Source organism: Odocoileus virginianus, chromosome 14 (assembly GCF_023699985.2).
Source record: "Odocoileus virginianus isolate 20LAN1187 ecotype Illinois chromosome 14, Ovbor_1.2, whole genome shotgun sequence".
Taxonomy (NCBI): Eukaryota; Metazoa; Chordata; class Mammalia; order Artiodactyla; family Cervidae; genus Odocoileus; species Odocoileus virginianus.
In genome coordinates, this window is record NC_069687.1 from 35,811,131 (window position 1) to 35,836,680 (window position 25,550).

General features: G+C 40.3%; 1 protein-coding gene across 3 annotated transcripts in view; it reads right to left on the reverse strand.

The window, feature by feature from the left end:
• Window positions 1-25,550, reverse strand: part of MROH2B (maestro heat like repeat family member 2B) — a 72,278-nt gene that overhangs the window by 14,892 nt on the left and 31,836 nt on the right. For 2 of the 3 annotated variants that reach the window (XR_011491203.1, XM_070476628.1), the window contains 11 exons: window positions 23,441-23,548; window positions 22,733-22,885; window positions 19,116-19,142; window positions 17,665-17,784; window positions 17,359-17,438; window positions 12,144-12,279; window positions 11,945-12,040; window positions 8,642-8,731; window positions 8,133-8,253; window positions 3,742-3,839; window positions 1,160-1,312 (listed from right to left, as the gene is read on the reverse strand). Coding sequence is in view for 2 of the 3 variants with exons in the window: in XM_070476628.1 (XP_070332729.1) it covers window positions 1,160-1,312; window positions 3,742-3,839; window positions 8,133-8,253; window positions 8,642-8,731; window positions 11,945-12,040; window positions 12,144-12,279; window positions 17,359-17,438; window positions 17,665-17,784; window positions 19,116-19,142; window positions 22,733-22,885; window positions 23,441-23,548 (1,182 nt within the window). In the remaining variant the exon portion in view is untranslated. The remainder of the gene's footprint in view (window positions 1-1,159; window positions 1,313-3,741; window positions 3,840-8,132; window positions 8,254-8,641; window positions 8,732-11,944; window positions 12,041-12,143; window positions 12,280-17,358; window positions 17,439-17,664; window positions 17,785-19,115; window positions 19,143-22,732; window positions 22,886-23,440; window positions 23,549-25,550) is intronic. The other variant, XM_070476629.1, reaches the window with a different exon arrangement.

Genomic DNA, 25,550 nt, shown 5'->3' on the forward strand with positions numbered 1-25,550 from the left:
AGGGAATGATATCATGCATTTGGATTTTTGGCATGGATTAGGACATGTCTCTATGCTAAAGCGACTTTGCATCCAGTAGATATTTCTCTTGTTTACTTTGGATAGACATTTTTAGGTTAAATATAACATTTTTTCATGGAATTGTAATTCCTTAATCATAAATATCCTGCAAGCCTGATTATCACATAGTCCCATACTAGTGATTCTTGGAAAACATTTAGGTCCCTAGCCTTTACCTAGCATGTGAACAACTTCCCCTTTTATGTTTAACACACAAACACATGGATATTCTAAATTTATTAACTTTTCATTCCCCCAAGACTGGCCTAGGGCCTGCCACAGAGTATAGACTCAATAAATATTTTTTAAAACAAACAAACAAACAAATGACTGGACAGTAATTAGAACAGAGGTCATTTGTAAAAGTCAGGCTTTGGAGAATTCTTTAATTTAGGATGATTAACTCCGGGCTCTGGGGACCATGACTTCTTCCTCCTGTTACCTTTGGGAAGGAAGCCTTTCTGCGTTAAAAATTCTTTTCCTCATCATTGATCTCTGAATTGCTAATATTTTGATTCTGACTTTAGGAGAGAGAAGACAGCATATCCATTTGAAGCTCTTAACCAGACTTCCTGAATTTAAATCCAATTCTTTCTGCTTAATTCTCTAGTTGGGAGGAAGGATTGAGGACTTTTCTTTTAGTCAATTCTTCGAGGATCACCTTCTTTATCAGAAAATACCTAAAGGGTGTTAAAGAGCAGCTCACAGGGTGGCAGTGAGTTAGAAAACCCGCCTGGCCCTCAGTGGCCATCTCAAAGTTTCACAAGATCAGTCTTATGCTTGCAGATCTTACAACCCAGTTTTCCACACCCCACATGCTTCTGGTTCAGATATTCTTCCTCTGGCCAGAGTGGCAGCTTGGAAAGTGCTCATCAACACAGACTAGAGAGGCAATTGAGTCAGGCTGAGGTGGGCCCTCCGCCTGAGCCTGGTTGCTCATACACAACTTGGGTCTCTGCTGAGGCCTCCTGAGGCTGTGTATGCTCTTGCCTGTGACTCATCAGAGGACCAGCTGAGCAGTGATGGCCTGCTTCTTGTACTAGCATTTCAGAAGTGCTAAAATCGTGCTCAGTAGTTGTCAGACTGGCTGTCAGTTCACCTGGTCTTCCAAAGTAGCTCCCTGTTCCTTCAGGGCGGTGATCATCCAGACGCCACAGGCCTTTGTACATGGGGGGTTGAGGCTCTCCAGACCATCCAGGGTTTCCTCCAGGAACATGAGCACTTCTTCACTGGGGATGAGTTTACTGACAATCTGAGAACGGACCCAGAAAGACTCATGTCATTAACCCCTCACTTCATATCTGGACCCGGAAAGACTCATGTCACCAACCCCTCACTTCATATCTGGACCCAGAAAGACTCATGTAACCAAGCCCCTCATTTCCTATCTGGACACCCAAAACATGCTGTCCTTTGTTTTAGGATATTAGGAACCACTGGACTTTCCAAAGAGTTAGCGTATGATTGAGGTCACAGAAACTAGAGAAAATACTAAAATAGGACATAGACACGGCCTTTCAGTCTAAGTAAAACTTTCCTTGAAGTTGCTTTTTAAAAATCATTTCATATTTATTAAATTCTAGGTCTTCCAAGGCAATTTCCTCTCCAAACCTGAATTTACAATATGCCCCATAAAGGAAAAATAATGCATAAATGGTAATTTAAATGTTGTCAAGTACTTTCATATACATTTCATCTATCATAGAAATGTCTTGTGTCTGCCAAAGAGTAGCTAGTAGCTAGGCTTGAGGATTCAGGAAATCTATCACCAAGTACTAAGTGCCTGGCTAAATAGTCTGTGCCTCACAGTATCCAAATGGAGGGTGAATTAAGATGAACCCTGTCTTTTGCTTTTGTGTGTTTCAATATTGAGTAGTCAACAAAAGGTCAAGAAAATAAGACTTTGCAATTTTTGTCTCTAGACAATAATTATACAGAATGTTTGATTGTATATGTCTCTGTGTATGTGTGAATGAAAAGGCAGGCAGGGGAGGTGAAAAGTTAGCAGTCTGAATAAATTCCAGAAGCAATATCTGGGGTCTTAAGCAAACAAGAAGGTCATGGTTATGAGTTTGTGGGTATGAAAACATTCCTATTCACAACTGAATTCCCTCTGTACTAAATGGCCCAGTGATGTGTGGTAGAACAATCTTTGAGAGGACATGGATTCCTTTTCATGAGTAGCTGGATTCTGAGTTACCATGGCTCTAAGATCAAGGCCTAGACTCGTGTGTCTGTTCTACGGAGCACCAAATGTCTGCCTGGGTCCAAGCTCCACAGTTGTGTTTTTTTCTTTCTCATATTGGGACGATATTGGCTTAGGAATAAAGGAAGGAAGGGCAGTCATGTTTTGGACACTTCTCGTGCATCAGACACTGTCTTAGGCACCGGACCTGTTTTCTCTCCCTGTGCCCCCACGAGTTTCTCTCCTGTATACTCCTCACTTTCTTGTCCCTGCTGCCGCCTCCTTAGTCCAAGCCACCTGAGCTCGCATGTGGATTCTTAAAGTTTCCTCCAAACTGACCTCACTAGTTTCACTCTTGCCAGCCTATGTCTAGTTTCAACATGGCAGCCAGGTGACCCTTCAGAAACAAAGTTGTATCATATTCTTCCTCACAGAACCACCACTAGCCCATATGGAGTTTTGCAAATTAGGAAAAATGCTTTGTTCTCAAGAAAATACCCTTTTCTCTGTTATTGTCCTAATGGCCAATTTTGTTGTTTACTGCCCTCAGTGGGTAATTACCATAGTATACATATAAATCCATAGTGTCTGCATTAGGAATAATGCTGTCTCACACAAGTTGTACATTTCATACCTGCCACATTGTACGTAGTGGTTTTGACTCTTCTGTTCAAATCCCTCTGCTGGTTTTTGATTTTTATTAGAGTGAAACCAAGGTTCTTAATAAGGCCTGGAAGGCATTTCAATCAGCTGTGGGCTATCTCTTGGATCTCATGACCCACTTCTTTCTCCACCTCAGGGCCTTTGCACATACTGTTCCCTGCTTTGCCTGGAATGTTCTTGCCAGATATCTTGGTGGTTCTCTTTTTCAGAGTTGTGATCCCCAGGGGATCTGCCCCCACCTTACTCTTTATTCCCTTCCTTGACTTTGTATTTCTCACTTCTTCACTACCTGACATCAGATTTATTTCACTGCTCCATCCACTAGGACATAAACTCAATGATGGCAGGCATTTCTATCCTAAGATCCTGGAAAATAGCCTGGCACATGGTAGATGCACAGGGCACATGTGGTGAATGAATAAGTGACTGAATAAATGAATGAATTGATTGACCAATTCTCATAGCAGCTCTGAGAGGGAGGTTATGCATTTTTTTAAGATGAGGAAGTGGATCACATAGCGCGCACACTTCAAGGGGTGCACACAGAATACATCTGACTGACTCCAATGCCCATTTCTCCCATTTTACCCTACTGCCTCCTTCACCTCGAGAGGGCTGCATGGTTCCCTAGGTTTTGCAGAGTTTGAAATGAGATTAGCAGGTGTTGCCTGTATACATGGACCCAGATATAATGAATGGACAAAAGTCTTTTATTTCACTAGAATGACTAGACTGTTTGCCCTCCTTGGTAGAGGAGCGTATACAGCTGACTCATTTGAAAATCAACCCAGAATCATCCTTATGTCCCTTGATCAGTTCTCCACATCTATTACCTTTGCTATTTTGGAGGAAATCTTGATCTGGACCTGCACATCATCACATTGCAGCCCTTCCTGCAAATCCTGTAGTCTTTCTACTTCCAGGTGAACACCTACAATCAACAAAGGGTGACATGGGAGTTCAAAGAGCTGAAAGGGGTTGAAGAGATGGTTTATATTTTGATGTGACACTAATTCAGCTGCTGGATGCCTTTAACAAACACATGAAAGCCTCTCTGATGAGCATAAGAGCAGACACTGATTGAGGAGTTTCTGCATGCTGAAAGCATGCTAAATACTCTCATCTCATTTATTACTCCTAGAGATCATCTGAGGTTATCTGCAGTTGAGAAAACTGACACAGAGAGATGTAAAGTCATTTGGCCAGGTCATGCAGGGAGTGAAAATAGAGGGTTGGAACTTGAACCCTGGTCTGACACCACTGCCAAGGCTCTTGCTACTCTGCTCTACTGCTGGCTCTGGTGGAGTTCTATTCTGCAGTGAGCTTCTGTTGAAGGGAATGGTAAGGTAACCATTGTAATCATTGCAATTGTGTGATTGTTGATATGGACTTGCAATGCAGACCTCAATGGTAATGATTTTCTGTTTGTTGTTTGGAGTTAGTAATTGGTGGAAACACACCTGAATCATTCTCTGGGCGGTAGCTTAGCCTCATGAGTGGAGGACCTGGGCTCAAAGTCCAGCTTCACTGCTTTCAGTTGTCCAAGCAACTGGTAAATTTCTCAATTTCTGGTCTATTATCTGCATTAACAATGGGCTTAACAACATCTACAAATATTAAGTGGGCATTTAATTCAGTAAAACACTAGTTACTTGTATCGAGTATATTTAATTTAATGATCATATTCTTTCTCTCTCTACCATGTTTATTTGATCAACCAGGAAAAAGAGTTAACATGAATAATGAAGTATGGTATTTCCTGCTAACAAAGAATATTTAAGAACTTGGAACTTTGTATGTTTCAGGAAAATAAAGGAACCTAAAGGGAGAAATATAGATCTGATAGAGCGCCTAAAGAGCTATGGACAGGGGTTCCTAACATTGTATGGGAGACAGTGATCAAAATCACCTCCAAGCAAAAGAAATGCAAAAAGGCTAAATGATTGTGTGGGAGGCCTTAAAATAGTTGAGAAAAGAAGAGAAGCAAAAGGCAAAGGAGAAAAAGAAAGATAAAACTATCTGAATTCAGAGTTCCAAAGAATAGCAAGGAGAGATAAGAAACTCTTCCTAAGTGAAAAATGCAGAGAAATAGAGGCTCAATAAAGGACAGAAATGGCATGGACCTAATAGGAGCAGAAGATATTAAGAAGAACTGGCAAGAATACACAGAAGAACTATACAAAAAAAAAATCTTCATGACCTGGATAACCACGATGGTGTGATCACTCACCTAGAGCCAGACATCTTGGAGTGCTAAGTCAAGTGGGCCTTAGGAAGCATCACCACAAACAAAGTTAGTGGAGGTGATGGAATTCCAGTTGAGCTATTTCAAATCCTAAAAGATGATGCTGTGAAAGTGCTGCATTCAATATGCCAGAAAATTTGGAAAACTCAGCAGTGGCCACAGGACTGGAAAAGGTAAGTTTTCATTCCAATCTCAAAGAAAAGCAATGCCAAAGAATGTTCAAACTACCACACAATTGCACTCATCTTACACACTAGCAAAGTAATGCTCAAAATTCTCCAAGCTAGGCTTCAACAGCACATGAATTGAGAAGCTCCAGATATTCAAGCTGGATTAAGAAAAAGCAGAGGAATCAAAGACAAAATGCCAACATCTGTTGGATCATAGAAAAAGCAAGAGAATTCCAGAAAAACATCTAGTGCTTCATTGACTATGCCAAAGCCTTTGACTACGTGGATCACCACAAACTGTGGAAATTTCTTAAAGAGATGGGAATACCAAACCACCCAACCTGCCCCCTGAGAAACCTGTATGCAGGTCAAGAAGCAACAGTTAGAACTGGACATGGAACAACAGACTGGTTCCAAATAGGAAAATGAGTATGTCAAGGCTGTATATTGTCACCCTGCTTATTTAACTTATTTGCAGAGTACATCATGAGAAACACTGGGCTGGATGAAGCACAAGCTGAAATCAAGATTTCCGGGAGAAATATCAATAACCTCAGATATGCAGATGACACCACCGTTATGGCAGAAAGTGAAGATGAACTAAAAAGCCTCTTGATGAAAGTGAAAGAGGAGAGTGAAAAAATTGGCTTAAAACTCAACATTTAGAAAACTAAGATCATGGCATCTAGTCCCCTTAGTTCATGGCAAATAGATGGGGAAACAATAGAAACAGTGAGAGACTTTATTTTCTTGGACTCCAAAATCACTGCAGATGGTGACTGAAGCCATGATATTAAAAGACACTTGCTCCTTGGAAGAAAAGCTGTGGCAAATCTAGACAGCATATTAATAAATAGGCATTACTTTGCCGACAATGGTCCATATAATGAAAACTATGGCTTTTCCAGTAGTCATGTATGGATATGAGAGTTGGACCATAAAGAAGACTGATCGTCGAAGAATTGATGCTTTTGAACTGTGGTGTTGAAGACTCTTGAGAATCCCTTGGACTGCAAAGAGATCACACCAGTCAATCCTAAAGGAAATCAATCCTGAATATTCACTGCAAGGACTGATGCTGAAGCTGAAGCTCCGATAATTTGGCCACCTGATGCAAAGAGCTGATTCAGTGGAAAAGACCCTGATGCTGGGAAAGATTGAAGGCAGGAGGAGAAGAGGATGACAGAGGACGAGATGGTTGGATGATATCACCAACTCAATTGAGTTTGAGCAAGCTCCAGAAGATGATGAAAGACAGGGAAGCCTGGCATGCTGTAGGCCATGGGGTCACAAAGAGTCGGACATGAACAACAACAAAGGAAGACCAGGCAGAACAATAACAGAATTCCTTTCTTCCTATGAGGTCCTTTTGTGGTACATTTCTCGTCTTATTAGAATGGTCCTTTAATTCGCACCCCTTAATTCATTTGTTTTCTGGCTTTGATAAAATCATACACCCTTCATAAATTATCTTCCCAAATCCCAAGGGACTGTCAGATCTATTCAGGTTCTGCTGAATAGTTTTCCCCTATTGACTGACTCTATCACCTGCCCTTAACCAAATTGCACCTTCTGTCTTTTACACACTTTTAGCATGCAAATTTAGAATTGTTATATCTTTGTGTTCCAGCATCAGAACAGTGCCTGACACAGAAAAAGGCGCTCAAATATTTCCCTAGGGGCTTCCTCTGTAGCTCGTTGGTGAAGAATCTGTCTGCAATGCAGGATGCCAGGGTTTGATTCCTGGGTTGAGATGATCCCCTGGAGAAGGGATAGGCTACCCACTCCAGTATTCTTGCCTAGAGACTTCCTTGGATAGAGGAGCCTGGCGGGCTATAGTCCATGGGGTCTAAAGAGTCGGACACAACTTAGTGGCTAAACCACCTCTTTCACCTTCATCAAGAGGCTTAGTTCCTCTTCGCTCTCTGCCATAAGGGTGGTGTCATCTGCATATCTGAGGTTATTAATATTTCTCCCATCAATCTAGACTCTTAATGCTACACCTAAAAAAACGAAGAGTCTAGTGTAGGCATGAGTGGCTGTCAAGCTGGCTGAGGGATCCAGGCTGCACCTGGTCTGGAGGGAACTGTACGCAAGGCAGGTTCCACCTTGGCAAAACACGTGCTGATTTAGTCTGGATTTTTTTTCCATTTATTTTTATTAGTTGGAGGCTAATTACTTTACAATATTGTAGTGGTTTTTGTCATACATTGACATGAATTAGCCATGGATTTACATGTATTCCCCATCCCGATCCTGATTTAATCAGGAAGCCCTGAGTGTTGGTTTCAGCCTGATACAGAGGTTTTAAAATTCCTTCTATTTCCCGACATTGATAGGTATTTACACATCCTGGCAGAGCAGGCATAGGTCCTGCTATGCAAGCTACAAAAACCTCCACAAAGTTCTCTCTCTTAGAGAACTCTGAAATTCACTTAGCACCAGGATAATAGTATGATTTCCTCTGAAAGAAAACTGTGTGGTAGAAAAAGCTTTGCTAATATGCCCAATTGGTGTGTGATTTAAATCAGACACTCTCAAAACATTTTACCTGTTTTAATGGATCTTTATGATGCTTTGGTGCTATTATCTTTATTTTTAAAGAAAACCAAAAAGCAGAGCCACTGAAGAAAAAAGATCTAAGAGAGAGAGAGAAATTGTGTGACATCACTCAGAAATGACTGAACTAAGGGAGGAGAAAGAAAGAGAGAAAGAGAGGAAGGAGAGAGACAGAGATATACAAAGAGAAAAGCTGATAAAAATGAAAACAGGTATCTTTGCATCTGTGAGGTTCCCATCCTTCCCTCACCTTTTATACAGAACAGACCAACAGCCGAACTAGCAGCAGCCTGGCGGATGGAGGGCAGGGTGTCACAGGAGTGAGGAGCCAGGAGGCCGAGGAGTGAGCCGATCTTAAAATTCTCTGGTGCCTGCAGGATAAAGGAGGATCCCGAGGTGATGGGGTGGCTTGATGATGTTCCAGGATAGTCCCAACACTGGATATTAAGTCCTTGTTTTCTCCATGCAGATCCTTAGAATAAAATGGAATCTCGGACTTTCCAAGCAGACAGGCAAGCAAAGACAACTGAATCGCTTCACTCTCCTCCCCCCAATCCCCACCCCCCACCCCCCAGAACCCCTCAGCCACCCCGTGCTTGTACTCACAGTGCTGTGGGTTGGGGCAGATCTCAGGTGGTTCTCTGGGAAAACTCTGCCTGGACGGGAGATCCATCACACAGGAGTTTTGGATTCCAGCGGCCTCCAAGGTCCTTGCTGTTAGCAAGCAATGACATCCACCCATTCCAGGGGCTTACTCACCTTGACATCATTTGTCAGCACTTTCGAGGTGATCTGGAAGGCTCTCTCTCTTTCCCAGTCTTTTTGTGAGACAAGCCACATTCGGAGAAGCTGTTGGTCAAAGAGTAAAAGTTCAGTTCAGTTTAGTTGCTCAGTTGTGTCCAACTCTTTGCGACCCCATAAACTGCAGCATGCCAGGCCTCCCTGTCCATCACCAACTCCTGAAGCCTACCCAAACTCATGTCCATTGAGTCGGTGATAATATCCAACCATCTCATCCTCTGTTGTTCCCTTTTCCTCCTGCCCTCAATCTTTCCCAGCATCAGCGTCTTTTCAAATGAGTAAGCTGTTCTCATCAGGTGGCCAAAATATTGGAGTTTCAGCTTCAACATCAGACTTTTCAATGAACACCCAGGACTGATCTCCTTTAGGATGGACTGGTTGGATCTCGTTGCAGTGCAAGGGACTCTCAAGAGTCTTCTTCAACACCACAGTTCAAAAGCATCAATTCTTCTGTGCTCATCTTTCTTTATAGTCCAACTCTTATAACCCTACATGACTACTGGAAAAACCATAGCTTTGACAAGATGGACCTTTGTTGGCAAAGTAATGTCTCTGCTTTTTAATATGCTGTCTAGGTTGGTCATCACTTTCCTTCCAAGGAGTAAGCATCTTTTAATTTCATGGCTGCAGTCACCACCTGCAGTGATTTTGGAGCCCCAAAAAATAAAGTCAGCCACTGTTTCTACTGTTCCCTCATCTATTTGCCATGAAGTGATGGGACCAGAACCATGATCTTAGTTTTCTGAATGTTGAGTTTTAAGTCAACTTTTTCACTCTCCTCTTTCACTTTCATTAAGAGGCTCTTTAGTTCTTCTTTGCTTTCTGCCATAAGGGTGGTGTCATCTGCATATCTGAGGTTATTGATATTTCTCCCAGCAATCTTGATTCCAGCTTGTGTTTCATCCAGTCCAGCATTTCTCATGATGTACTCTGAAAATAAGTTAAATAAGCAGGGTGACCATATACAGCCTTAACGTACTCCTTTTCCTATTTGGAACCAGTCTGTTGTTCCATGTCCAGTTCTAACTGTTGCTTCTTGACCTGCATACAGGTTTCTCAAGAGGCAGGTCAGGTGGTCTGGTATTCCCATCTCTTTCAGAATTTTCCACAGTTTATTGTGATCCACACAGTTGAAAGCTTTGGCATAGTCAATAAAGCAGAAATAGATATTTTTCTGGAACTCTCTTGCTTTTTTGATGATCCAGCGGATGTTGGCAATTTGATCTCTGGTTCCTCTGCCTTTTCTAAAACCAGCTTGAACATCTGGAAGTTCATATATTGCTAAAGCCTGGCTTGGAGAACTTTGAGCATTACTTTACTAGCATGTGAGGTAAGTGCAATTGTGCGGTAGTTTGAGCATTCTTTGGCGTTTCCTTTCTTTGGGATTGGAATGAAGACTGACCTTTTCAGTGACCTGTGGCCACTGCTGCGTTTTCCAAATTTGCTGGCATATTGAGTGTAGCACTTTCACACCATCATGTTTTAGGATTTGAAATAGCTCAACTGGGATTCCATCACCTCCACTAGCTTTGTTCATAGAGATGCTTCCTAAGGCCCACTTGACTTCCCATTCCAGGATGTCTGACTCTAGGTGAGTGATCACACCATCATGATTATCTGGGTCATAAAGATCTTTTTCGTACAGTTCTTCTGTATATTCTTGCCACCTCTTCTTAATATCTTCAGCTTCTTCTGTTAGGTTCATACCATTTCTGTCGTTTATTGAGCCTATCTTTGTATGAAATGTTCCCTTGGTATCTCTAATTTTTTTGAAGAGATCTCTAGTCTTTCCCATTCTATTGTTTTCCTCTATTTCTTTGCACTGTTTGCTGAGGAAGGGTTTCTTATCTCTCCTCACTATTCTTTGGAACTCTGCATCCAAATGGGTATATCTTTCCTTTTCTTCTTTGCTTTTCGCTTCTCTTCTTTTCACAGCTATTGGTAAGGCTTCCTCAGACAACCATTTTGCTTTTTTGCATTTCTTTTTCTTGGGAGTGGTCTTGATCCCTGTTTCTTGTACAATGTCATGAACCTCCATCCATAGTTCATCAGGCACTTGTCTATCAGATCTAGTCCCTTAAATCTATTTCTCACTTCTACTGTATAACCATAAGGGATTTGATTTATGTCATACCTGAATGGTTTAGTGGTTTTCCCCACTTTCTTCAATTTATGTCTGAATTTGTCAATAAGGAGTTCATGATCTGAGCCACAGTCAGCTCCCGGTCTTGTTTTTGCTGACTGTATGAGCTTCTCCATCTTTGGCTGCAAAGAATATAATCAGTCTGATTTCGGTGTTGGCCATCTGCTGATGTCCATGTGTAGAGTCTTCTATTGTGTTGTTGAAAGAGGGTATTTGCTATGACCAATGCGTTCTCTTGGCAAAACTCTATTAGCCTTTGCCCTGCTTCATTCTGTACTCCAAGGCTAAGTTTGCCTGTTACTCCAGGTGTTTCTTGACTTCCTACTTTTGCATTCCAGTCCACTATAATGAAAAAGACATCTTTTTGGGGTGTTAGTTCTAAAAGGTCCTGTAGGTCTTCATAGAACTGTTCAGCTTCAGCTCCTTCAGTGTTACTGGTTGGGGCATAGACTTGGATTAGTGTGATATTGAATGGTTTGCCTTGGAAACGAACAGAGATCATTCTGTCATTTTTGAGATTGTATCCAAGTACTGCATTTTGGACTCTTTTGTTGACTATGATGGCTACTCCAATTCTTCTAAGGAATTCCTGCCCACAGTAGTTGATATAATGGTCATCTGAGTTAAATTCACCCATTCCAGTCCATTTTAGTTCGCTGATTCCTAGAACATCAACGTTCACTCTTGCCATCCCCTCTTTGACCACTTCCAGTTTGCCTTGATTTTGGATCTAATATTCCAGGTTCCTATGCACTATTGTTCTTTACAGCATCGGGTCTTGCTTCTATCACCAGTCACATCCACAATTGGGTGTTGTTTTCGCTTTGGCTCCATCCCTTCATTCTTTCTGGAGTTATTTCTCCACTGATCTCCGGTAGCATATTGGAAATATTGATCTCCTTTCCTTAGTAACCTTCATATTCATCCCCTCTTGTTCTCTCACTCTCAGTCTGCCTCTTCTGGAATATGGTGCTGGCCTCCCCACAAACACTGTGTAAGTGGGCTGGCTCTGTGGTATTGGCCGGGGGCTGGTGGGTCAGGCTGGACAAGTCCCCTGGACGAGGCTGAGTTTGGGGGGTGCCCTGGAGCACAGGTTATGGTCCATGGGACCTACTCACGTTAAACATTTCTTGGCAGTCCTCTGCTTTCATGCTATCCCACATCATGGTCTTCAGCAGCTTTCCGAGAGCGTCCATGGATCGTTCGTAGAGAAACTGAAATTGAAATGAGTGTGAGTGAGGCTGAGGGCAGCGTGTTCATTCAAGTTGATTCATTCTACCTGGCTCTTCACCCTCCTCCAGCTTTGCCTCCACATACTTGGATGTGCTCCTTGTCTTTGTCCGTCTCACCCTCATTTTTGAGTTTTTCCAGAGGTGGAAGGGGCAGCAGCCTTCGAATATTCTCCTCAAGAATATTAAGATGTTCATTCAGTGAGAGTTGAGGTTTCAGTTTACTGAAATGAGAACCAATTGAAGGAGTGGATATTATATCACCAAACAACACATATCTCAGTTGAGTTCCCGAGAACTGAGGATCTGAAGGGGCTTGAAGGGGTCAGATGCATTTCTGATGGGAATGCAGTGTTGAGGGAGATGGTAACAGGAGTAGAGAGAGATTGGGGACATAAAACCAGACTGTAGGCCTAATTTATTACAATGATAAACAAACCATCACTTGCTTGGCATTACTTAACCCTTTATTATATGATCTAGCATTTATCTACTTGTTTTTTTCAGCACTCAAGTTATGAGTATATGTGTGTTTGTGTGTGTGTGTGTGTGTGTGTGTGTGTGTTTGTGACTGAGAGAGAGAAGAGAGATTCTAAGTTTGGAGCAGTGAGTTTTATCAATTTCATATGTCCTCTCATGTCATATGTAGTCCCTGGTCGCTCAGTCTGGAAAGAATCCACCTGCAATGCTGGAGACACAGGTTTGATCCCTGGGTGGGGAAGATCTGGAGAAGGAAAGAGCAACCCCCTCCACTGTTCTTTCATGGGAAATCCCATGGACAGAGGAGTCTGGTGGCTACTCCCCACGTAGTTGCATGAATGGAACACAACTTTGTGACTAAACCACCACCTATAAACACATGAGTGTTTATATGACACTGGAAACTTCCTTTTCCTTTCTCACTATCTGACATATAGTATAGACATCCCGAGGATATAAAGAAACCTGGACATAACTTAGGAAAATGTAAGTATTCAATAAATATGAAAAACTCCATTTGTTATTAAATAAATGTAAGTTAAGACAATACAACACTGTTTGTCCACAACAAAATTAGCAAAGAAATAAAAAATGATGACACTGTCAGAGAAGGGTGAAATTGGTTCTCTGTATGGCTCAGCTGGTAAAGAATCTGCTTGCAATGCGGGAGACCTGGGTTCGATCTCTGATTTGGGAAGATCCCCTGGACAAGGGAAGGGCTACCCACTCCAGTATTCTGGCCTGGAGAAGTCCATGGACTACAGTCCATGGGGTTGCAAAGAGTCTGACACGACTGACAGATTTTCACTTTCACTTTCACAGAGAAGTAAAAGTCAATAAAGCTGCGACAGCTTTATTGACTATTAAATGTGTTGATATATAGTGTGTAATCTTCTCATCCTTATTGTCTGGCTGGCTATGTAAAAATATCCACTTACTGAGGCATAATTTATGCATAACAAGCTGCATCCATTTAAAGTGTGCAATCAAATAAATTTCACACTCATGAAACTACCACTGTAATCAATATAGAACATTGCTATCAGTCCCCAATTTTTCCTGATGCATCTTTGCAGTTCATCTGTTCCTCCACCCTGGCCCAAGGTAACCACTGATTTGCTTTCTATCATTAGTCTTCAAGTTCTACAGTTGTCCTGTCCATATGAGGGAAGCCGTTAGCTACATGTGGCTATTGAACTCTTGAGTTGTTGCTGGTTTGATTTAAAATACACTGTAATTGTAAAATGCGCTGGATTTTGAAGATGTAGTATGAAAATCATGTAAATAATCTTATTAATTCTTTATTTTAAATACATGTTGAAGTAATATACTGGATATATTAGATTAAAATAATTATTAAAATTGATTTAATGTTTCTTTTTTACATATTTAATAGTGGCTACTAGAAAATTTCAAACAATAAATGTGACTTGTATTATACTTATTTCTACTCAACAATGCTGTTCTGGAACCTGGTTAATTCTTAATTCATCTTCAAGATTTCTTTGCACTTTCTCAAAACCTCCCTTATCTTTATAAATATGGGAACTTGTGCCTTTCCCTTATTTTTCTTCTTACTGAATTTTAGAAAAATTATGTGGATATGTTTTGAATTCATTTCCCTTTGTTGGCTAAAACTCCTTCAGAGAAAGGTCATATTTTGTTCAACATTGTCCATTTAGAACCTAGCTCAATGCCTGATACATGGAGGCAACTCAATAATATTTACTGAACCAAATTGTCAGCTTTTATAATTAGATGTTCAGAGAACATTTCTTTGCATGAGGATGTTCATCAAAGTATTACTTACAGGTTTTAAAAACAAGAAGTAGTTAAATGTAGCAATAGAAGGTTGATTAATAATTGAAGGTAACAATATGAGGCATATCTATGCATCAAGATATGAGGCAGTGATTAAAATATTTGTTACCTCAACATAATAAAGGCCATATATGAAAACCGTATAAGCTAACATCATGCTCAATGGTGAAAGACTGAACACTTACCCTCTAAGATCAGGAACATGACAAAGATGCTGTTTCTATTTAACATAATACTGCAAGTCCCAGCCAGAGCAATAGATAAAAAAAATAAATAAAAGCCATCCAGACGGGAAAGGTAAAGTAAAATTATCTCTGTTTGCAGATGACATGATCTTATATATAGAGAATCCTAAAACATCTACAAAAATTTTATAACTAATAAATTCTTTAAAGTTGCAGAATACAAAATCAGCATACAAAAATCACTTCCATTTTTATACACTTAAAACAATGAACCATCAAAAAAGGAGTTAGCAATTCCATTTACAATAGCATCAAAAGAATAAAATACTTAGAAATAAACTTAACCAAGAAGTGCAAGGCTTGTACACAAAAAAACCACAAAATGATGCTGAAGGAAGTTAAGAAGACACAAATGAAGGGAAAGGTGTTTCATATTTAGATTGCAATACTTATTGTTGTTAAGATGTCCCTCTAAAGCAGTCTGCAGATTTAATGCAATTCCTATCAGAATCCCAATGATACTTTTTGCAGAAATAGAAAAATCCACCCTAAAACTCACATGGAATCTCAAGGGACCTCAAATACCCAAAACAATTTTGAAAAAGAACAAAGTTTGGGATCTCACACATTTTGTTTTCAAAACTTATTACAAAACCACAGTAATCAAAACAGTATGGTACTGGCATAAACAAACAGACACACAAACCAGTGGAATACAATAGAAAGCCCAGAAATAAACTCTAGTACATATGGTGAAATGATTTTCAACACATTCCAAGACCATTCAGAGGAGAATAATATTGGATTTGGCAATGATTACTTGGATATGACACTAAAAGTACAAACAATGAAAGTACAAATAGACAAATGGGCCTATGTCAAAATTAAAAATTTCTGTTCATGAAGGGCACAAATGATAGAGTAAAAAGACAACCTATGGAATGAGAGAAAATATTTGCAAATCATATATGTGATAAGGGGTTAATAACCTTATCTAGAATAGAAAGAATATGAAAAGTATAAATATAGAAAGAACTACAACTCAAAAAAAAAAAAAAAAGAAAGAACTGAGAAAAATGGACAAGGATCAAATATTTTTCCCAAGAAGATATGCAAACAGGCAATAAGCCTATAAAAAGGTGCTCAAAGTCATTAATCATTTGGGAAAGGCAACTCCATGCTACAATGAGACACCATCTTACACCCATTAGGATGGCTACTGTAAAAACAAACAGACAAAAATCAGAAAGTGACAGCAAGGATATGGAAAACTTAGGACACTTGTGTACTGTTGGTGAATATAAAATAGTGCCCTGCTATAAAAAACAGTATGGTGGTTCCTCAAAAGATTAAAAACAAGCTTGCCATCTGATCCAACATGCTGACTCATGAGTATATGCATGAGTATATGCAAAATAAGTAAAAGCAGGGTCCAGAAGAAATATCTATGTACCTATGTTCATAGCAGTATTATTTACAGTAGCCAAAATGTGAAAACCCCCCAACAGATGAATGTCCAATAGATAAATGGATTAACCAAGTACGGTATACACATCAAACAGAATATTGTTCTGCCATCCAAAGGAATGAAATTCTGATACACCCTACAACATGAATGGATCTCGAGGACATTATTCTAAGGAAAATAAGTCAGACATCAAAAGACAAATACTATATGAAGCTAGTGACAGGAGTCATCTAAAGTATAAAATTCACAGAGACAGAATATAGGGCGGTAGTTGCCAAGGCTGATGGAAGGAGGAAATGAAGAGTTGATTAATGGGTACAGAGCTTCCATTTGGAAAGATGAAAAGATTTCTGGAGATTGGTTACACAATCATGTAAAAGTACTTAACACTACTGAACTGTACACTTAAAAATGGCTAAGATGATAAACATGTATATTTTACCACAATAAAAAATTTAATGAAAAATGAATGATGTTTGTGACGAATTGGAAATAACATGGGAATATATAAGATGAGGAAAAAAAACAGGATAAAAATTATATGCAGAGCAGAATCTCAGCTCTGTAATCAACATGGACAATTAGGAATAAAGAATTGAAGAAAATATACCAAAATTTTGATAATAGGGTAGGCTTAGGTATGATTTTTTACTATTTTTAAAGACTCTCTGCAGTTTCCAAGTTTTATCAGTGAACTTCTATTTCTTTAACTGCAGGGGAAAATATTATTTTTTAAAATGTGCTTAAAATTATCATTTTCTTCAGGCATAGTGCTGCTAACCAAACCTGGGTATGACTAAGGCTTTCATAAGTTTTTAACGGGAAGATTAAAATTTGCCTATAGGCCAAGAGAAATTATTTTCACACAATTTTAGTCATCATATATCAATAAATCTGACTTTTATAAGCAGCTTGCTAGTCCCTGTCAGTCATCAAATGACCAGGCTCTCAGTCAATTCTGTCACTTTGGAAAAAGAAAAAGCTCCTATTTGAAATAACCTAGTGGCATTAGTGGTAAAAGAACCCACCTGCCAATGCAGAAGACATAAGAGACATGGGTTTGATCCCTGGGTTGGGAAGATACCTTGAATGAGGGCATGGCAACCCACTCCAGTATTCTTACCTGGAGAGTCCCATGGACAGAGGAACTTGGGGGCCTATAGTCCATAGGGTCACACAGAGTTGGACATGACTGAAGCAACCTTAGGTAAAATGCACACATTGATGAACTGTGTCCTTTCTGTGAAGGTGCACTAAAGTCTGCACTGATCAATGTCAGTTGATCAGAATTAGTATATGGGGGAGGAAATTTTTATTTTATCAATGAGAAGAAACAAAAAATTCTCTACCTGAGGTATCTGATGGCGATTAAGGCTTTCCACCGAATAGGGCTGGCCAAGGAATCCAGAGGCTCATCCCTGATGAAGTCCTGCAACACAGACAAGGTGGTGAACTGTCTCAGGGAAGACTAGGGGAATTTCTAGATGTATTGAGGTGGAAGCCTCATTGGACTGTTGGGTGCCCTCAGGCAGAACCATGGCAAAGTTCTGTTCCTAGGGACTGGCAAGTTTTACCCACTTAAAAAAAAAAAGACAACTTGCACTCTTCGTAATTAACTTCTCAGGATCTTGCCCATGTCCTTCCTGCACACTCACCAGCATGTAACCCAGCAGCACCTCCTTGTAGGAGAACTTGAACTTCTCATCCTCAGCATCCTGGACAGCAATACCAATCTCTGTGATACTTCTGGTAAAACTCATCTGCAGATCCATGTCCTAAAGGAAAATGACTCACAATGCAAGTCAGGGTCTTAGGCACTGCACCCAGTTCTACAAATGTTTGACCTATGGTTGAAATATGTGCCCAGACAGCAGTGACACTGTGCTTCTTTTGCCATTTTCACCTCTGTCTCAGATCCAAGTTGCAGGGAAGTTGAGAAACTATGGTCATTCTCCAACTCCTGCCTCCACCATGGACTGATGATTCTCTAGAACAGTGGTTTTCAAACATTTCTAACCAGGATCAAAATAGGAAAGAGTTTACAAATCTACTCGGTACTTATATGAATTATATATATATATATATATATATATATATAATGCATGTATAATGCAGTATTGGAGAAGACTCTTGAGAGTCCCTTGGACTGCAAGGAGATCCAACCAGTCCATCCTAAAGGAAATAAGTCCTGAATATTCATTGGAAGGACTGATGCTGAAGCTGAAGCTCCAATACTTTGGCCACCTCATGAGAAGAGTTGACTCATTGGAAAAGACCCTGATGCTGGGAAAGATTGAAGGCGGGAGGAGAAGGGCACGACAGAGGATGAGATGGTTGGATGGCATCACCAATAGGATGGACATGAGTTTGAGTAAGCTCTGGGAGTTGGTGATAGACAGGGAAGCCTGGTGTGCTGCAGTCCATGGGGTCACAAAGAGTTGGACAAGGCTGAGTGACTGAACTGAACTGAATGCATGTATATAATACATGATGTGTATATATATATATATATATATATATATATATTACATAACAGAAATAAAAGTTTTGTGATACTTATTATTGCTATATATAATCATTTTTCTTTCTTTTTATTTTTTAAATTATGAAAGTATGATAGCACATTTACAGGAGACTTGGAAAATACAGAGCAAAGTAACATACAGTTTCGCCATATATTACAATTATTTTTTAAGTAGAAAAATTAAGATTTTTAGTTGGAGTTTCAATATCAAACTCTCAAAAATTATCTTCTATTCCTCTTTTATTTTATTACAAAAAATTGCTGGTTGTGATCTATTAGATATATTAAATTGATTTCCTGATCTACTGGTGGGTCATAACCCACAGTTCTAAGAACACTGTTCTGGTTTACAGTCAACTTCCAAACCACCTATAACCAAATAAAGTTCCTTGTTCTGTCTTAAATTAGGCTCAGGAATCCTTACTTCAGAATTGGATTAGTTAATTAAATTTTGGGATTCTTTTCTGTGGAATCAAATCAAGAGAACATTTATGCTTACTGTACTTTCAGGGAGCATAATTTGTATTTAAATATACTTATACTCAAACACAGGTATTCAGATATATCAAATATATCACCTACCTTGTTCACCACAGACATGCCCAGAACCTGAAAAAAATCAGAAGGAAAGGCAGATACTAGAGTAGCAGTTAGAGTGCCTTCACCCCAACCAAAGACCCACACATCAACCTGAAGGACAACAGTGAGGCAGGATGTTCAGCCTTTCCAAGTGGTGGGGGCTGTTACCTCCCTCCCTCAGTTTCAAAGGGACATCTGTATATTGGTGGATTCTTTGCCCTGGATGAATCATGACTAAACTACAAAAGGCAGCACAAAGATCTCAAGCCTTTGGATTTCAGGCTTCTCATTTTAAAAGGCTCTATCAGACCTTGGTAAGAAAAAGGGCACAAAAGCTCTTGGCAGAAAGAGCAATGAAAACTTATAAAGTGAAAGTTAATGCAGCAGCTGACTTTGGAAATGAGATACAGTCAGTTCTGTGACAACACCTGTGTTGAAAATGCAAATTTGTTACAATGAAATTGATGTATGAGGGAATACTTTTAGCGTATTCTGAATTTTGAGTTTGTTTATGTGCAATTTTGTCTGTGAGGGCAAAAAGGTGAACCACATGAACTGAGCCTGAGGAAGACTTGCACATACACCACAAACGTCATCAGCTGCCTCTGTTTACTGTGTGTGATGAGCTATTCTCACCCAAATCTGGCATTACAACTGTTTGTCGGATTTCAGACAGCCCTCCTTCCCACCACCATTTCATAATAGCTCATAAATTGTGCAGTTGACTTCAGGGGTTTTTTAAGGAAAATTTCCATCATTTTTTAGTAGTATTTATGTACTTCCTGTTTTTAAAAAATTCTTGTTTTTCTTAAACTACATCATTAATGGGGTTGTTGAATATTGTACCACTCATCTCATTTCCCCCATAATCCCTGCGGTTTTTCCTGTTCTCTCTTGCACAAAAGTTGCATTTTAGCAGAGTTGACTTACTTAAAGTGTAGTGATCCTTATCTAAAACATCTTTGTCTCCTTTCTATTTTATTTTTACCATAACTTTACTCAGTGATGGACTTAATATAAAATACCTTCTTTAACTACGTTTTCAGTTCTCATCATTATTTATCAAATTTTGGGTGTGTGGCATCAGAATCACATTTAGAATCTGTCTAAAATGACAGATTCAGTGATCTATCCCTGAAGACTGATTCATTGTTGTTGTTCAGTCACTAAGTCATGTCCAATGCTTTGGAACCCATGGAATACAGCACACCAGGCTTCCTGTCCTACACCATCTCCTAGAGTGCTCAAATTCTTGTCCATTGAGTCCATGATGCTATATAACTATCTCATCCTCCGCTGCCTCCTCCTTTTGCCTTTACTCTTTCCCAACAACAGGGTCCTGTCCAGTGAGTTGGCTCTTTGCATCAGGTGACCAAAGTATTGGAGCTTCAGTTTCAGCATCAGTCCTTCCAGAACATTTAGAACTGATTTCCTTTATGATTGACTGGTTTGATATCATGCAGTTCAGGGGACTTTCAAGAGTCTTCTCCAACACCACAGTTCAAAAGCATCAATTCTTTGGTGCTCAGCTTTCTTTATAATCTGACTCTCACATTGGTACATGATTACTGGAGAAACCATAGCTTTGACTAGACGTACTTTGTCAGTAAAGTAATGTCTCTGCTTCTTAATAAGATGTCTAGGTTGGTCATAGCTTCTCTCCCAAGAAGGAAATGTCTTTTAATCTCATGGCTGCAGCCATCATCCACAATGATTTTGGAGCCCAAGAAAATAAAGTCTTTCACTGTTTCCATTGTTTTCCCATTTATTTGACATGAAGTGATGGGACCAGATGCCATGACCTTGAATGTTGAGTTTTAAGCCAGCTTTTTCATTCTCCTCTTTCACTTTCATCAAGAGCCTCTTTAGTTCTTCTTCACTTTCTGCCATCAGGTGTTATCATCTGCATATCTGAGGTAACTGATATTTTCCTAGGAATCTTGATTCCAGCTTGTGCTTCATCCAGCCTGGCATGTCACATAATGTACTCTGCATATAAGTTAAATAAGCATGGTGACAATATACAACTTTGATGTACTCTTTTTCAAATTTGGAACCAGTCTGCTGTTCCATGTCCAGTTCTAACTGTTGCTTCTTGACCTGCAAACAGATTTCTCAGGAGGCAGATCAGGTGGTCTGGTATTCCTATCTCTTGAAGAACTTTCCACAATTTGTTGCAATCCACAGAGTTAAAGGCTTTGGCATAGTCAATAAAGCAGAAGTGGAAGTTTTTTCTGAAACTCTCTTGCTTTTTCTAAGATCCAACAGATGTTGGCAATTTGATCTCTGGTTCCTCTGCCTTTTCTGAATCCAGCTTGAACATCTGGAAGTTCTTGGTTAACGTACTGTTGAAGTCTGGCTTGGAGAATTTTGAGAATTACTTTGCTAGTATATGAGATGAGTGCAATCGTGCAGTAGTTTGAGCATTCTTTGGCATTGCCTTTCTTAGGGATTGGAATGAAAACTGACCCTTTCCAGTCCTGTGGACACTGCTAAGTTTTCCAAATTTGCTGACATATTGAGTGTAGCACTTTCACACCATCATCTTTTAGGATTTGAAATAGCTCAAGTGGAATTCCATCACCTCCACTAGCTTTGTTCATAGTGATGCTTCCTAAGACCTGCTTGACTTCCCATTCCAGGTTGTCTGGCTCTAGGTGAGTGATCACACCATTGTGATTATCTGGGTCATGAAGATCTTTTTTGTATAGTTCTTCTGTGTATTCTTGCCACCTCTTCTTAATATCTTCAGCTTATGTTAGGTTCATACCATTTCTGTCCTTTATTGAGTCCATCTTTGCATGAAATGTTCCCTTGGTATCTCTAATTTTCTTGAAGACATCTCTAGTCTTTCCCTTTCTCCTGTTTTCCTCTATTTCTTTGCATTGATCGCTTAGGAAGGCTTTCTTATCTCCCCTTGCTATTCTTTGGAACTCTGCCCAATATCTTACAAAAGAAACAAATCACTAAACTCCATTTCATAATCAAATTTTCTCTTCCCATATGTTCTCACTTTGCAGACATATAGTCAAAACTATGGTTTTTCCAATAGTCACATACAGATGTGAGAGTTGGACCATAAAGAAGGCTGAGAGTTGAAGAATTGATACTTTCTAATTGTGGTGTTGGAGAAGACTCTTGAGAGTCTCTTGGACAGGAAGGAGATCCAACCAGTCAATCCTAAAGGAAATCAGTCCTGAATATTCATTGGAAGGACTGGTGCTGAAGCTGAAGCTCCAAAACTTTGGTCACCTGCTGTGAAGAGCTGACTCATTGGAAAGACCCTGATGCTGGGAAAGACTGGGGCAAGAGGAGAAGGGTGCAACAGAGGATGAGATGTTTGGATGACATCATTGACTCAATGGACATGAGTTTGAGCAAACTCTGGGAGATGGTGAAGGACAGGGAAGGCTGGCCTGCTACAGTTTACGGGGTAGCAAAGAGTGGGACATGACTGAGTGATTGAGCAACAATAATATGTTCTCATCTTCCAAATGTACCAGATCCTATCTTCCCTTTGGTCTGTATCCTTTGAGGATGAAGATTTCCAAGAGCTGAGCTCCTCTAATGTTTGGGAACCCCAGTCTTGGAAATTGAAGTAGCCCTGTGTTGGCTATTACCCGAGAGCACTGGCCGTAGAGAAACAGGACTTGGGATACAATGTCCTGATCAAGCCTGGTTAGGAGTTGACTCTTGGGTGCATGGAGGGCTACGGCTCCATAGATTACCATGACATCTGTTTTGCTCAGGCTCTTTTTCCCAGAGAAAATACCCTGAAGAGGAGAAAAGAGAGGCGTGAAAAATACAACTGAAGGAGTTTCTTTTCCTCTCATGATTTTTCCTAATCCTATGGGCCACTATGGGAGTTAAGAAATGGGACTGGGATTATTAAAATGAGTCTGAAGCTGATGCACTTGCTGATATAAATTTAAACACCCGAAACGGTGTGGTGGACCTACCAGGCTTTAATAGAGGTACTTGTGAGAGGGCTTGCATTCATTTTTACTCATTTATTCCTCTTCTTTAGGGGAAGCAGAGTGTATGCAATGGAAATGGTCCATGAGGCCTGGGGAGCCAGTAAAGGGAGAAAACAAGACACACACAGCTCCTCAGGGCCTCCCAGGTCAGCAAGAGTGACAGGAAATGGAGGAGACTTGTTATCTAGCTGGTCATTCTACAGGGCTTGGGCTCAGATGGTTCCAATCTGATATAAAGACCTGGGGACGAGAGCAAGTGTGATATGGAGAAAGGATGTCCACTGATGGAGTCAGTGTCACTTGCCTTTGCAATGACCAAGGGCTTTGGAGGAGATGGATATCTTTTTTTACCTTACATCGATTCATGAAAAACTTTTCCCGATCTTGGAATGTTTTAAGAACTTTTAAGACAACTTCAAAGTGTTTCTCAGCACAGTATCCTAAGACAGATGTTATTCCCTAAAATCAGAAAAGACAGGGCATTTTGATGCATTAGGAACTCTAGGCACTGGAGAAATAGGAGTCAACAGAACACACCAAACTCTTGAGTGTAAAACCAGGGGAAGTCACAAGGAAGTGAGATAAAGTGAATACGTAAATCCAGTAAGCATATAAATATATAGTATGTCAAATGGTGATAAGGGCTGTAAGAAAAGAAAAAAAAAAAACGGTAACTTCTGCAAGCTGGGGGAGTTGGCAATACAAATAGAGTAGCCAGAGAAGTTGTCAATAAAAGGGTGACGTGGAGAAGAGCCCCGAAATAAGCAAGAGAGTGAGCCAATGGACTTCCTGGAAATGAGAGTTCCAAACAGAGAGAGTAAGTGCAAACGTCCTGAGGTCCACCAAGGAGGGCAGATGGAACAAAGAAGTGCAAGATGAGGTCAGAGAGAAAGTGGGGGGTGGTCTGAGTAGGGTCTTTTAGGCCACACTCAATACTTTGGATTTTTAATCTTAGACCAGTGGGAAGCAAGTGGAGGTTTTCTTGAGCTGGAGTTGACTATAATTTCTACAGGATAACTCTCCTACTGAAACTTTTCCTTGAAAAGTGAAAGTGTTAGTTGCTCAGTCCTGTCTAACTCTTTGTGGCCCCATGGACTATAGCCCTCCAGGTTCCTCTGTCCATGTGATTGCCCAGGCAAGAATACTGGAGTGGGTTTCCATTCCCTTCGCCAGGGGATCTTCCTGACCCAGGGATCGAACCCAGCTCTCCTGCATTGCAGACGAATGTTTTACTGTCTGAGCCAGCAGGGAAGCCCAGGTTAACTTCACCCTTAGGTGGTTAAAATGTTGAAAGTTCCTGTTTCACACGCTGTGTTCATAGTTTCCCCTTGCCCACATTCCACCTCTCTTGCTTCAGGCTCACTTCACCACTGTACCTTCATGCCAGTTTGTTCATGAGTCCTGATTTGCTTCATTTGGTTGCATAACCCTGCTAAAGCCAGCATGAGAATCCAGGCACTAGACTTCTGTCATCAAGCTCTCAACCAGTACTGTTCTTAGATATCAGGTCTTACACCCTCCACTACCAGGAGATGCTTGGAAGAAATGTTTAAAGGCTGGTGGCCTGGTGTCTCTGTGTTCCTTGGTCATGGTTCCTTGGTTCCTTTATATCCCAAGATGTAAACCTCTGTGTTTTTCCATCTCTGGGTCTTCTAACCCCACAGTGCTCTGTGTTTCTCCTCTCCTGACCCATCTTCCTAACTTCTTAAATCCTTCTCCAACTTTCCAACTCTGACCTATGTCCCACTGTCTTTCTATCCTGTGAGTCTGACAAACCCCAGGCCCTGGATAAATCTGACTCTCAATCTTGTCTATCACTTATCTGTATACCTCATTTGCTGGGAAAAAAAAATGACACCACTGAGAAAACTGCTGGAGTATAAGATGATTTCAACTCCCCAAGTGGCCCTCAAATCTGCATACATATCTTATTTGTCTTCTTTAATCTATTTTCTCTCTCCAGTTCCTCACAGTTGTCATTTCAGATCTTCTCTCCTGAAACTCCTTACTAAGCATTTTCTATGAAAAAGAACTTCGAGGAGTCTATTTTCCTTTATTTTATTTGGAGAAACTTGAGGGATGCAGGCAGTGTGTTGTGGAGGCAGGATTTGAATCCAGCTGGTCTGACACCAGAATCAGAGCCTGGCTGTCACCTGAGTGAGAGAGTCACTCTTAGGAGAAGGAAGGCCAGCTGATCAGTGAGACCTGAGAGTTATGCGTTAACTCCTCACCAACCCAGAGGCTTGAGTGTGCAGGATACACTCAAGAACTTTAAGTAAAGTTAAGTAAAAGAGGCATTTGAGAAGCTTAAGTGGATATCACAAAGTTCATCTTTTAAGGTTTGTGAATCCCTCAGACTTTGAATGATGGCCATATGGTATGCTTGGATCTAAAATAAACTTAGTTGTTTCCTAGCCCAGAGCAGAACTAAAAGGGCAACTAGAATGGAAATAATGGTGGT